The 14,262-nt window shown below is 33.3% G+C and overlaps 1 protein-coding gene and 1 long non-coding RNA gene across 2 annotated transcripts; both read left to right on the forward strand.

The window, feature by feature from the left end:
* The first annotated feature begins 460 nt into the window (after positions 1–460).
* Positions 461–3,147, forward strand: LOC108989279. The gene is made up of 2 exons (XM_035692581.1): positions 461–674; positions 1,767–3,147. Exons 1-2 carry the CDS (start codon positions 615–617, stop codon positions 2,451–2,453), a joined length of 747 nt encoding a protein of 248 aa, XP_035548474.1. The 5' UTR covers positions 461–614; the 3' UTR covers positions 2,454–3,147.
* A 1,316-nt stretch (positions 3,148–4,463) lies between these two features.
* On the forward strand, positions 4,464–7,160 carry LOC108989280. Its single transcript, XR_001995809.2, has 3 exons — positions 4,464–4,913; positions 6,491–6,735; positions 6,820–7,160. It is a non-coding gene; the product is annotated as an uncharacterized LOC108989280 (long non-coding RNA).
* The last annotated feature ends 7,102 nt before the right edge of the window (positions 7,161–14,262 follow it).

The following is a 14,262-nucleotide window of genomic DNA, read 5'->3' on the forward strand; positions in this document are numbered from 1 at the left end:
GCCTATCTTTTCCAGGTGATGCAATATGGTCGAGTTAGCTAGCTAGCCTTCCTAATTTTGACATATTTCAGTACTACTGCATGCATGGTTTGGTACACGGTCCTTACCTACCTCGATCGGATGATTTCTTTAATTGTTTTGGCCAACCAGTTCCAATAGCAAATTACTCACTAGATTTCCACATTTTACGTACTGTTGCAAATGATACTTAACAATATATAACAAATTTAAATCTATTTCTGTCAAAGATCATCAACTAAGCTGAGAATTCTTCCAAGTCAAAGAACTATATAGGTTTGAAATTCTAAAATAGCTTTTACAGAGCTTTAATTATATATATTTGTCGTAGAAAAACACGGGGTGAGTTTACCGTATAATGGGCTACAGTTTTCAACTTTCGCACAAATTTACTAAGGTTGCGTTGTCATAAATATAAGGCAAGATTTACAACCCATAGAATAAAAAGGAAGAACGAGGCCGGCGGCTGAGAGAAACGGCCTTATCATTTCACATTTCCTTTTCTTCGATTTATTTCGGCTATTCAACCTTTGGAATTCTGGAGAAATCCTTCTTTGAGCTTTTGGGTACGTGCAAATTAATAATATACACGTACAATGACGACGGAATGGTCTGCAACATCTGCTACAAAAGCTTATCTTGATACTCTCAAGCTGGTATGGTTATTAATTATTCATTAATTTCTCCTAGCTAGTTCCTTTTTTTCTTCTATTTTGGTTATATATAAATGAATAAATACGCCCTACGATGATTACAAGATACCATCATAGATGATAAAACGATAACGATTAAAATGATAATGAAAAATACTTTTCCGATCCTTTACGCTTATGATCTCTTTGAATTGAAAGAAATTGTTTGAGCAAAGAATTGCTTGCCCCAATTCAAATAAGATCAGTACTTATGATATATACAGTTGACAACATGATTATATTTAATTAATATTCATTAATTGTAATGAAACACTAATTATTTTTATACTAAATTGGATTGTAAAAATCAATGTGAAATATGATCATCTGATCAGGGTAGATTCAACCATGAGAAAATGGCCGGAGAAATAGTCGGGAACTAGCTAGGTTTGTATTTATAGCGAAATGTGAAAACTTAGAAATGACCAAATTCATGTACGCCACCACAAAATTAGAATTAAACCACTCTGTAGGATGAAGAAATGGAAGACTTTATTTAATTTGCTTATCCATAAACATATATACTAATTATAATCTATCTAGCGGATCAAACCAAGATTAAAACTTAGTCATAATGGTGACGATCCAATTAAAAAATAAGAAGTGTTAAATTTACAATATGATTTCATAAAATCAAACCCACAAATTGATGCGGCTTGGTGAGTTAGGTCAAATTGTGACGTTCTTTTTACAGTAAATTAGATATGCATCACATTAAACTACGTTAGTTTGTGAGTTTACTCTTTTGAAATCTCTTTGTAGATAAAGAATTTTTTTAAAAGAATTTCTAGTTGCAACACTTGTTGAAACTTTTTTGAGTTCCTTCTTAATCAAAATCTTAAAACAAGAGTTAGAAGAAAATTTACACTTCAGTTAAACTACCAATATTGATGACTTTTGAAACAGGACGACAAAACTATCAAAGTTTTCACTTTATTCATCTCTAAAATACCATTTTATTTCTTGCAATTTAGAACAACTAGACCTTGTTAGTTTTCATATTACATGAGTTTTATAAATTGTAGCCAACTTATATGTTTCTGCATTGACCTTCAGTGTGACAATCGCAAGAGACAATGCGATCCATGGAAGACACATGAACTTGGGAGCAGTGAATTTGTATCAGCCTTAGCAGCAGGCACAAGATCTAAGCTCATAGTAGAGGTGACATCTGGTGCTTCCCCATCAACAATAGCCTTAGCAGCAGCCGCAAGGCAAACTGGTGGGAGGCTGGTGTGTATTCTTCCAGAACCAGAACTTGATGAGTCGAAAAAAACAATTAAAGACTTGGGTCTCAAGGACTTGGTGGAATTCAGAACTGGAGATCCCTCAGAAATATTGCACAATTACAAGAAAATCGATTTCTCTCTTGTTGATTGTAAGAACGATGATTATGCTAGTTTGCTAAAGTTGCTAGATGTTAATCCTAAAAGGTCAGTGGTTGTGGCAAACAACTTGGTGGGAAAGAAAAAAGGGTTTTCAAACCACTTAAGAGGAAGCATGAAGGAGAAGGTTGAAGTGAGGTCTCTGAAGCATCCCATAGGAAAAGGCATGGAGGTTACAATGATTGGTAGAAAGGAGGAAATTGATAAGCGTGGTTGGGGTAGTACTGGAGGTGGTCGTTCCGGAGTGGGGTTACGGCGGGCTGGTGCCATGAAGGGGACTGGAAATAGCAAATGGGTGGTAAAGTTTGATAAGGAAAGTGGTGAGGAACATATCTTCAGGGTGCCTAAATCATTTTAAAAGACTTTGTTTTGCAGCAAAGTTATATTGTGCTCCATCTAAAGGTTTTGCTGGAAATTATGAATCTTTGGTGTGTCATCCTCACGAAACTACTGAGAAACTTCTTATTATACGTACATGCAGATCAATGGAGGCACCAACTTGCATTGATATGACTCAGAAATCAGTGTCTTTAGTATGCTTTCTATAAAGGGATGGAAATGCTTGATCTACGAAAGAGAGTTAGAAAAAGATTAATTTATAAACTAACGTAATTTTATGTGATCTATTAAATTGTGAAAGGTCTTATTATTATACATAAAGCAGACCTAGTATATCACATTAAACCACGTTAATTTATAAAATAACATTTTGTAGCTCTCTTTGTAAACCGGGCATTTCTCTTTTGTAAACCAGTGCGCGCATTTGGTGACAGTACATGCATGCATAGTCGTTGGCTCGAATATGATCGATGGAGGCTAGATAAAAATTGACCAAATCCCAGTAGTACTTCGTCATGTGATCTGCCACCTCATCGGATGATCATCTTGAGCGTAGCACCAGATTTGTATTGCAACCACATGCATCGATGCATCATGTAACTCGTATGAAAAAGTTATAAATAGTTAGTATTTATACCATGGGAGCTGTAATTTAAACAGTATATATACATTGTATCTCGTATGAAAAAGTTATAAATAGTTACTATTTCAAATATTATTAGTATTTTAGGGATAAGGATATATGGGCTGATCTTAGTATTGCTTAAAAGCTCAATAACGTCTTATATGTTACTTGGAGATCAGTGTTAGACTATTTTTTTTTTCTTTCAGTATTTTTTTATATGCAATGATGTATAACTATTATGTAGTACAAATATATATATATACACACATATAATTTGTAATTCACTTTATTTTTCTGCAGTGTAAGTTTATATATATATATATATATATAATGAATAATGATCATATGTTATAACACCTTAAGAGTTCTGAAAAAAGAAATCTAGAATTAGGGCATATATATAAATGTATTGGTTCAAAACGGGCTGACTCACAATTAATATGATTAGACACGTTTAATAAACGTATTAATTGTAGGTCAACCTACGCAATTGGCCGCAGTCAATATGTATAATAAGAATAATTTTTATTTTCATTTTCTATAAATATTTAGTTTCATATGTTTTTATCATTGTTAACATGTAATATTAATATTACTCCTTGATTATTTAATATCTCAAACTATTAACTTTTTTTTTTAATTATTATAAAATATTTTTATCAAAATATGAATTTTCTAATATATTATTAGTTTGAATATTGATAATAAAATACTTTATCATAAATCAGGTTGTATGACATCCTTATATTATATATCAAAACTAGATCAAGACGTGCTTAATGTTTAAATGTTAACATGCTAAGTATTATTGGTAACGAAAGCTTGTTAAGCATCTTGCACCTACGTACGGGTATTGCCCTAAAAGCCCTGCACAATGGTGTGGGCTATGATCTTACAGACTATGACCTCGGCTTTCGACACTTAACAGTCAACACACGTAAGACCATGTGCTCTTCTAAACCTTTTCTGATTCGACGGAATGGTAGTTTTTTTTTTCAATCTCGTTTGAGTAGGTGAGACGTATAAGGCTTTCATACAATTTGTTGTGGATTAAATGACGGATAACTTCCTTCCCTTCTTCCTCTCTATCAAGGTCTGAACCGACTGATGTTCAAGAATCAGCGGAACACATGATACATGTCAAGCCCCCTTTCATTAAGATTTTGGCACTACAAGAAAAACGACTTATTGCAGCGATTTTATTATCGTTGCAAATAAAATCGCCGCAATAAGTGGATATTTGCAACGATTTTGATCTCGCCACTCACTTTTAACCTCAACTACTGGAATTTGGTTTTTGCAGTGATGTAACTACATGTGGCGACGAAATGACATGACGCAAAAGGAAATAATGTGTTACGACAGTGGGTTTTGTGTCGGTACTGAGTTTTGGGGTGCCAAATTCAAGAAAACATTTTATTTTTCCCCCCTTCTTCACTTCCCCTTGTTTTAGAATCCCGATTGCCAAACCCTTCGAAATTTCCTTCTTCAACCTCCATTTTCGAATACCTGTAAGACACCCCTCCCAATTTGCTCACGGCGATTTAGGAGCTCCAAATTCCATATCGTTGTAGCCTCGTCGGCCACTTGGTTCTCCTTTTGCGGAACCCAGGCCCCTCGTTCCAGACGCGAAGTGAACCAAAGTTTGTGCCTCCACGTCTGTTTTCGAGTGATTTTTTTGGGAGGTCCAATATCGGCGGTCATGATCATCGATCTACCTTGCAACGGGACTCTCTTTCAAGCACAACAGATATCTATCATGGTTCCCTTTAAGAAGTATCTCTCCCCCTTCATCCTCGCATGAATTGCTTATTGCAAAAATTGTGCACTTTGGTGGTTTTGATTAAGCGTATGGTAAGTGTCCTTGTTTTTGTGGTTTCCTTTTTATTTATTTATTTTTATCTGTAGCTTATGGATTATTTTTCCCCTTCGTTTGGTTTATTCATGGCCCCTTCAAGCACTGGTGCATTGTTTATGTTTGTCTCATTCGACTGTCTTTGAAGTTCCAAACTAGAAACCCATTCAAAATTAGTGAAAATGCTGGGCAATTGAAGTTCCAAACTATCGTTGAAGTTCAAAACTGATGCATTTAAAGGAAAGGGGATGCCTTTTATTTTTTCTGCTATATTCAAGTGTAAAATTTTAGTTAGAAATCGTTGGTACTAGCTTAGCTATCCTTGTATTTTGTTAGTTGTATTTGTCTATTTTAATGCAGCCCCTTTTATCCATACATTTGAATAATGCTAGTCCTTTTCAATTTAGCTAAGTTTTGCAATCGAATATAATCTTTATTGCGTTGGGGGGAAAGTAGATATTAGCTAAGTTTTGCAAGCAAAATGTGGTAGCTCACCAATGTGGTAAGTTTAGAAATTATTATTAAGTCCTCCTCCACAACCTGAATTGAGATAGCATTAATGTCTGATTCTGTTTTATTTTGTTTTTATTGTTTTGTGGCATAGGCAGTTGATTTATAATATTGATGGGAATATTTTTGGCATTTCACAGCTGGAACGTGCTTCCTAATTCCCAAATATGCATTTGCTAGCTAAGCTATTTCCTTTTTAATAGTGATGAGGAATATCTTCTAAACTAACTTTAAAGAGGAGAGCATGGGGATCTTGATGTTTACAGTTCAATAATCGCGATTGTAAATTAAACTAGGTTTGTAATTACCAATGGGAAGGAGTTCACCATTTGCAGTCAACTCTTCCCCCTTGCTCTGTGGTAACTTTTATGTCATCGGATGTTTTAACCAACTAAAATTAGAGAAATAATAATCAGCACAATGGTAAATGTGAATAAAAAATGTGTATGTCCATGGCCTACATAAAAAACCCTAATTTTAAACCAGTGTCAAACATGTCCTCCGGTGCAAATTAATTCCCCTGCCTTCAACATTTCTAGCATCCACTGCTCTCTTCTCATCATCGAAAACTCTGCCAAAACAGAATGAAACTTTTGCATAAAAAACAGAATGTAAACAAAAAACGTATGTGATTGTGGTTCAATAATTCCTAGAAAATATCTTATTTAAGAAGTAATGAAATGGAACAGGAAACTTAAACTCCCCATCTATCACACCAAACAACAAACTTCTCTTAACGCTGGACTATTACAAAAGGTAACATAAAATATACAATAACATGCTACTTCTAAGAGTCCAAGTTGAGTTTTATGTATTTGAGTTGACAGAAATTAGTTGCCCAAAAATCTAATAGTTGTGATAACCTGCTTCCATATCCAGAGTCACTACAAGAAATAAGGTGTATTGCAAAGCATTAGTCTACTCATACATAGTTTTTTATAACCTGCTTCCATGCCCATCTATTGGGTCCAATAATACCATACATTAAGTTTAACACACTAGAAGGTGCATTGGTTTTACCTATATAGAGCAAACTCAAGTTTCACTTACAACATGTGCATTGCAGAAATAGGGGGATCATCTAATTGATTTACCAAGTGATCAATAGCAACACCACAGATTTGACAATGGACATGATATCTACATATAAAAGCTATGAAGATTTTGTCTCAAGTTGAATATTTGGCTGCAGATGAACTTTCTGATACTTCTGGCATAAAAAAATGGACATGTAAATGTTCTTATACATATCAAGGAAATCATAGTTATGTTGTTTATGACTGGCCAGCTGATCAGGTCTTTATGTTAATGGTACGAGCAACTAAGATTTTTTTTCCTTTAATTTTCTTATTTTGCCGATAATTTTTTTTAAGTATTAAACACCTTTATTTGCAGGTTGATATGATTGATAAACCTGCTCTGCTGCCAAGAAAACAAGACATCCAAGCCTTATGGCTAACTATCTCACAATTTGTTTTTTAAACTTCTAGCTAGGTGTGAGTGGTGTAGAGACTAATTTGTTTAACACTTGGTTTTGGAAGCTTTGAGTTCTTTGTGACCCATTGAGAGCTCTAGCAAACATTTTATTGCATTTATCGTGATCGTCTATGTTTAGTTGCCTTACCATTTCAAGTGACATGATATTTAAATTTTGTAAATTCATGTTTTCCATTGTTGATTAAGTGCTTCACCTGGTTTGTGGAAATCTGTGGTGTGTGCATGTGTCTTATTTGTGTGTAGCCAAAAAAGTTTGATTAATGTGTACTATAAACACATTGAATGACATAATAATTAGTTCAATAAATGGAGATATTTGGCTCACTTAATCTATTGTAAAGTATCTTGTTTGTTTCGATTACCTTATTCCACTTCTCATCGAACATGAAAAGGCAAAACTGGTTATACATAGCCTTTAGTAGTTTGAAATAACGTTCTTATGGCATAGTTACTCCCTTTTCCTTTATGGATGAAAAGGCAAAAAGCCTTCTAGTGTTGCTTATATTGTATTTTGTCTAGAATTATAGTGGTGAACTTTGATATCTAGTAAGTTCCGTTTGGCTTCAATCTTAGGTGTTTTCTTCTCCAGTTTTCATGGTACTCCATATACATATGTGCTTCCTTCTGTTGTTGGACGCATATACTTTTTATTTGTATTGCAAGAAAGTGTTCATTTTGTAACTCTTGTTGGACGCATATACTTTTTATTTGTATTGCAAGAAAGTGTTGATTTTGTAACTCTTGTTGGACGCATATACTTTTTAAAGACCATTAACTTGTCTCTGATGATGTCATTGTTCACTGTGAGTATGAAATATGCTTCCTTGCTTTAACATTTCAGAGTATTTGGATTGGAATTCCTTGACCTTTTGTTAAAATTATTGCATACACATGAGCTTCTTACTCATTGGAATCACACTGTATATAGTGATTACTTAAGAAAAAAAATTGCTTTGAAAATTGGTTGTGAGGACGAGTAAATAATAAATAGGTAGTGAGCTTTTATTAGTTTCCAGCAAAATCTCACATTTCATTGATATGCATATATATATATATATATGTATGTATGTCTACATATTTTTTTGTGTGTGTGTGTATGTAGTATTAAAATAACAGTCAATGTGAGGGATTGCTGCACTATTTAACTGAATTAATTATATCTTACAGTTATATATACACATATTATATATAAGTGTTACTAAATATAATGCAGCAACCCCTCATATATATTATATATATATGTGAGAGGGGTTGCTGCACTATTTAGGTGAACTATACCCAAACCATTTCTGTTTTTGCTCCTGTCATTGAATGAGTTCCTGTGTTGCTGTAGGTGCAGAAGCAATGTTTCTAATTTAGGTCACTTCTTTGTACGTACCATACAGGTTTATTCCTGCACTACATCAAATCATTTTTTCCTTGTGTTTTGCAAGAGGCTCCTTATAAATAATCTATACTATTTATCTAGCTTTAGGGTTTAGTTCATATGTTAATTATATCTTATAATTATATATACATATATTATATATAAGGGTCTCTAACATGAAGTATAGCTTGGGTATAGTTCATTAGGATTAATTTTGTGGATTCTTTTTTTATTTTGTGAAATATCTTTTCCGATGATTCAAAATTTGCCGGAAATATTTTTTGTACATTAAACTTATTTTTAGCGATCATATATCGCAGTAAATACTTTTACCGGCATTTTAGGGTATTTGCGGCGAATATTATTCGCCGCAAAAAGTTTTCCCAGCAATTTAATTAAGCCGTTGGAATAGATCTCAGCATTAGCAATGATTTTTAAATCCCTGGTATTGATCTATACTGGCATATTTTTATCGCCGCAATTAGGGGTGTAAACTCAAACCAGAAAACCGGTCTGGACCGGACCGGTTTTACCGGTTTTGAACCGGTCCGGTCCGGAACCGGTTTTTAAAATGTAAAACCGGCCGGTTCTGGGATTTTTTGGCTCAGACTGAACTGGACCGAACCGGTTGATTAAAAAAATAAAAAATAAAATTTTTATATATAAGTTTTATACAAAATATTTTATATATATTAAATATTAATTTATATAAGTTTTATATATAATGTATAATTATAAATTTTTATGTAAATTTTTATATATAATATATATATATTCATATATGAAATAATTTCTTATTATAATTTATAAATTATTACAAAAAATGTTAATACTAAATCACTAAAAATTTATAACTAATACTAATATATAACTTATAACTATACTAATAGTCTAATATTAATACTATTATATAGTCTAATATATTAATAAAAGTATAAAACAGTTTTTTTTAAATCAAATTTTTTTTTTTTATAAACAAATTTTTAATGACAAATTGTGAAACTTACATTTTAAAAAAATCAGAAAATCGGACCGGACCGGACTGGAAACCGGTAAAACCGGAAGTACCAGTTTAGGAGGGTAACCGGTGCGTAATCGGTTTTGAAAAATACAAAACCGGTACATACCGGTTCGATCCTAGATTTTATCCAAAACCGGACCGGTTACACCCCTAGCTGCAATTGTTATTTCAAAACCATTTAGTCAATTGCGGCAATTTCAAAAAATTACTGGGAAAGTATATTTCTGGTGATTTTCTCACTTTTAGCGACAATATTAAATCACTGGAATTAATCTTTCCCAATGATTAATAACTGAATTGTATCTTGAAATCGCTGGGAAATGTGATAGGCGGCGATTTTATTAGTTTTCCCAACGAAATGAATTGCCGGGAAAAGTGATTCCCCTTGTAGTGTGGGATTCCTAGTTCCAACTTCAATATTAAGTTTTTCCTCGATTTTTTCTTTCATGAATTGTGCAGTCGTTCCGCCCCTTGTCCCCAAATATGGATTATGCAGAAGCTTTACAGAATTATTATGAAACTATGTGACTAGAAATTGATCCCTATGATAGAAGTTGTATACTACAATATAGGCCTTATCCATACAAGGAATGGAGAACATACGAAAACTTTGGAATATTATTTTTGGGTATTAGAATGAAACCCTTTCTTACCACAAGCTTTAAATAATATGGTCGTGATCTGTAATTACGTGTGACTATCTCCATTATAGAAAGAAAAAAAGTTTTTATTAGAATTATGATAAATAACCAAATGTTATATTTTATAACTATAATTACTATACAATTATTCATTATAATGATAGCTTATTATTATTCAATTATAAAATAGAATTGATTCAAAAAAAAATCATAAAATAGAATGATAAAAGCATTGCCATTAGATTAGTCATCCCAATCTTCAAAATTTGATTAATATGTAACTTTTTTACTTTTAGCTAATCACTCAAAGCTTGAAGTCTAGATTGGATTAGCTATCACACTCTCTATAATAATAAATTATTATTATTTATATTTTTTTAATTAATTTATATTTTTTAAATACTTTTTTATTTTATTTTCATAATCTCCAATAACCTCCAACAATGATATTCATTTTCATTTTCACAATTCAACAATTTATAAAATAAAAATCTCATTTCTACATTGCCTGTTATAATTTGATGCAGTTCCTAATTGTAAATGGGCAGCCAAGGTCCTTTTTCTTGTTCCTTTTGTTTTATTTCCCTCAATCCACAAGTTCATTAAATATTTAGCTTGAATTATCTGATGTGAAAATTTGTTATTCATCGCCATATCGGCCTTCAACTATAAGAATTTAAGGTCAGCTGTTAAATCGATATTTTATGGCCTGTGCAAAGTATGTGTTTGAACACAGAGAAATAATGATGATGAACATAACATTTAGCTATGATTCTTATTTGTAATCATGTTCAATGAACTTGTAGAACCCTCAGTGATGTACCTTGTAAATTATTTAGAAACAGTACACTGCACACTCCAACATATGTATCATATAACACTGCACACTCAATGATGTACCCTGTAAATTATTTAGAAATAGTACATTGCACACTCCAACATTTACAAACAGGAATTTTACCAACATATAACAACCCAAAATGAATTACAGACTCAACATTTAGAAACTGTACATTGCACAATCCAGGGAGGTTGAAGCAGAAAATATGATCAAGTACATGCTTTGCATAAGTAATAGGAAAAGAATTGTGAGACTTCAAACATCACAACAATCATTTCAACTGCAACCTGCCATAAATGCTTGGAGGTGTTTTGTAATTTCCTTACATTTACTTGGAAAGCAATAGACCATAATGCAACTTCAGGCCAAATTCCTGCTAGAGTATAAAGATGAAAAACTCAAGCATGTTATAATCAGATGCAGAACAAATTAATACCCATCACATATAGAAAGTGCAAACAATTTAGACTTGATCACGCTCCAAATAAATATAAATTCATTCGGGGAACTCAAAGAAAACCTTTCTCCAGTAATATCTTTTAATATATGTTGAGTTGAGAAACTTGGACTAGGGAAGCAAAATGCATACTCATATGAAACAGAATGGATGTTTCATATGTAGGTAGAGTAACTGGAAATTTGTTCAACCCAATCTGACAATGGAGGAAACTTCTAATCTATCTAGGAAATCTAAAACAAATTATGTCAGAATTGAAATTTTAAAAGTGATGCAGAAAAATTAAGTAACCAAAAAAAAAAAAAATCAGAGAACTAAGTTATTTAATATTCAACAATGTAATAACAAACAGGTTTTTTTAAGAGCCCTCCTTGCATAAGGGGTTTTAAGTCTTCTATAGAGTCACAAAATGTACAAAAAGTACAACTCTACCTGAAAATTAGGCTAATTAACATGAGGTCTTACATACACGAGATTCCTGCATATTGCTTAGAAACTCAATACCTTAAACCCAATTTTGGGATTTTTAGAGAAACATTACAGCACTTTCCAGCATTATTTATCCTCACCTCAATCTCAATGGTTCGAGTCAAGGCCCCAACAATAAAATCAAGGCTAAGGTTTCGAATCTTACCGTGTTATTGCTTGTCGTGCTAGATAGAAGCTGTCGGGGTGCTGTGTTGGAGAGACTAGTCGGGGAGAGAAAGATGGAAGCTTTTGTAGCCGCAGGAGAGAAAGAGGAAGAAGAAGAGGAAGAAGAGAAAAAAAAACTAGAAGAAGAGAAAGAAGGAAGAGACGTGGGAGAGGGAAGAAGAGAAAGAAGAGAAAAAAAAACTAGAAGAAGAGAACGGAGGAAGAGACGCGAGAGAGAAAGAGGGAATAAGAGAAGAAGAAACGCGGGAGAGAAAGAGGGAAGAAGAAAGAGAAAGAAATCGCGGGAGAGAGGGAGCCTAAATTAATAAACAATGCATTTGGAGTTTGAACAGTTCTTTTCATCTTTGAAGAAAATGATGAAATTACTGTAGATAATATTTTGGATGAAAAGGGTTTGTCTAATTCAATGTGGGCCAACTATTGATAAAATTAGTTAAATTTGGAGATGAAATGTTGTTTGAAGAAGTCGATGTGGATGCTCTAAGATTGGTTACTTTTTGAGTATAACTATCAATAATCAACAAGTTCTCTATTCTCCCTCCAAATAAGAATACTATAGTATGGTTGATCAACCTTTCAAGCTACTACTGAATCCATGGGTAGGCAAGAGACAATCTAGTGAACTGAAACATCTGAGCTAGCTTGGGGAGTGAGATGAGATGAGAATTTTATGAATATTAGTAAGATAGTTTCTAAATAGTAGTGAGATAGTTTGAGTTGAGTATTTTTTAGATTTTGGGAAAGGAGAGAGAAAGTGTTGAATAAAAAATATTATAAAGTTAAAATATTATTAGAATATAGTTTTATAATATTATTTTTGTTTGAGAATTTGAAAAAGTTGAATTATTTTTTATTTTTTGTTTGAAAATTTGGAAAAGTTATAATGATTAGTTTGAAAAGTTGTAATAATTAGTTTGAAAATTTTGTATTTTAATTATATTTGGGAAGGAGATGAGATGAGAATTTTGGGATGAGATCTATTTCCAAACAAGCCCACACGAAGCAGTGAGATGAAAATTTAGTAGCCAGAGGAAAAGAACGCAAAAGTGATTCTCGTAGTGGTGGAGAGCGAAATGGGAGCAGCCTAAACTGTGAAAATGGGATGGTAGGAGAGCAATACTAGTGTCGTGCTACTAGGCGAACTAGTGAAGTGTTGCACCCTACGAAGAAACACTCATGGTACTAGAACTTGTAACTTATCAACAATGTTATGCACTTTTAAAATTAGTTTATTCTACAACAACAAAAGCTATTCACAATATGGGTTTAAACGAATAAAGTTTAATCATTAGTAAAGTGGAAGTCAATGAGGGTCCTATGTCACTCTTTTTTTTTTATTACTATTTATAACGATAATAATTGCAGAATCAAAAACTTTCAATTGGTATTTTTGTTTATCTCTTTCAAAACCAAAATTGAAATTTAAGGCTGTGCTTTATAAACATATGTATAAAAAAAATAACATATTTCATTTAGCCTCTTTATACCTTCCATAACTAGTTTATCAGTTTTCTACTAGTAGTTTTAACTATGAGTCCATACACTTGCTAGCTAATATTGGATAGCCTGATATCAATACCTTTTACTGATCATGTAAGCTAGTAAGGCCAATGTGTCATCACATGGATTTAAAATAAAATTGCATGGGTTTATCCACGCATCTGGCGAGGGTGAGCTAACCCCAAAAACTCATCCTCAGTTTGGATTGTAGGTTGCAACTCGCCTGCATGAAGCCGGAATCGCTAGTAATTGCCGGTCAGCTATATGGTGGTGAATTCGTTCCTGGGCCTTGTACACACCGCCCATCACACTATGGGAGCTAGCTATGCTTGAAGTCGTTACCTTAACCACAAGGAAGCTAGGAAGAACTAACCAAGTAGCAAATGCCCTCAGTAGGGAAGCTGAACTTGTTGCACTCAATTCCAGTGACGGTTTCATTAGATATCTTACAACTAGAATTCCTCTTTCTTCTGATCCAATTCCTCCACGTTGAAACAACTTCGTAAGTATATTTTCGATATGGAAATTGAAAGGATCCAATTCTAGCTAGTTTAAGGGCACCCCCATTTAGAAAGAAGGATTGAAGGTTTTGTTTTGTTCAACAGAAGTTAAGGAGTTCTAGAGTACGAGGGAATGAGCTTTCATTCTCGGGACAGGCTCATCTATGTACTCGGCACCCCCCTTCCCCTCGGCCGATTGCTTGAAGATGCATGTGCAATATGATAAAGGGCCCTTGGGAGGAACCAAGGAAAAGCTAGACTAAGGCCTCTGAAAGGCCGCCTTTCCTTACTCTTAGGATTCACGCATGCACTTTTGATTGAAACAGTTTTTCCAATTCCAAGCAATTTTACTTATGAATTT

The sequence above is a fragment of the Juglans regia genome, chromosome 7 (assembly GCF_001411555.2).
Source record: "Juglans regia cultivar Chandler chromosome 7, Walnut 2.0, whole genome shotgun sequence".
NCBI lineage: Eukaryota > Viridiplantae > Streptophyta > Magnoliopsida > Fagales > Juglandaceae > Juglans > Juglans regia.

What these genes read in the sequence shown, in the direction of transcription:
- LOC108989279 (XM_035692581.1), top strand. Translation starts at nt 615, where the DNA reads ATGACGACGGAATGGTCTGCAACATCTGCTACAAAAGCTTATCTTGAT. An exon ending in ATCTTGATACTCTCAAGCTG is followed by an intron (nt 675 to 1,766) that starts GTATGGTTATTA and finishes ATTGACCTTCAG; the next exon opens with TGTGACAATCGCAAGAGACA.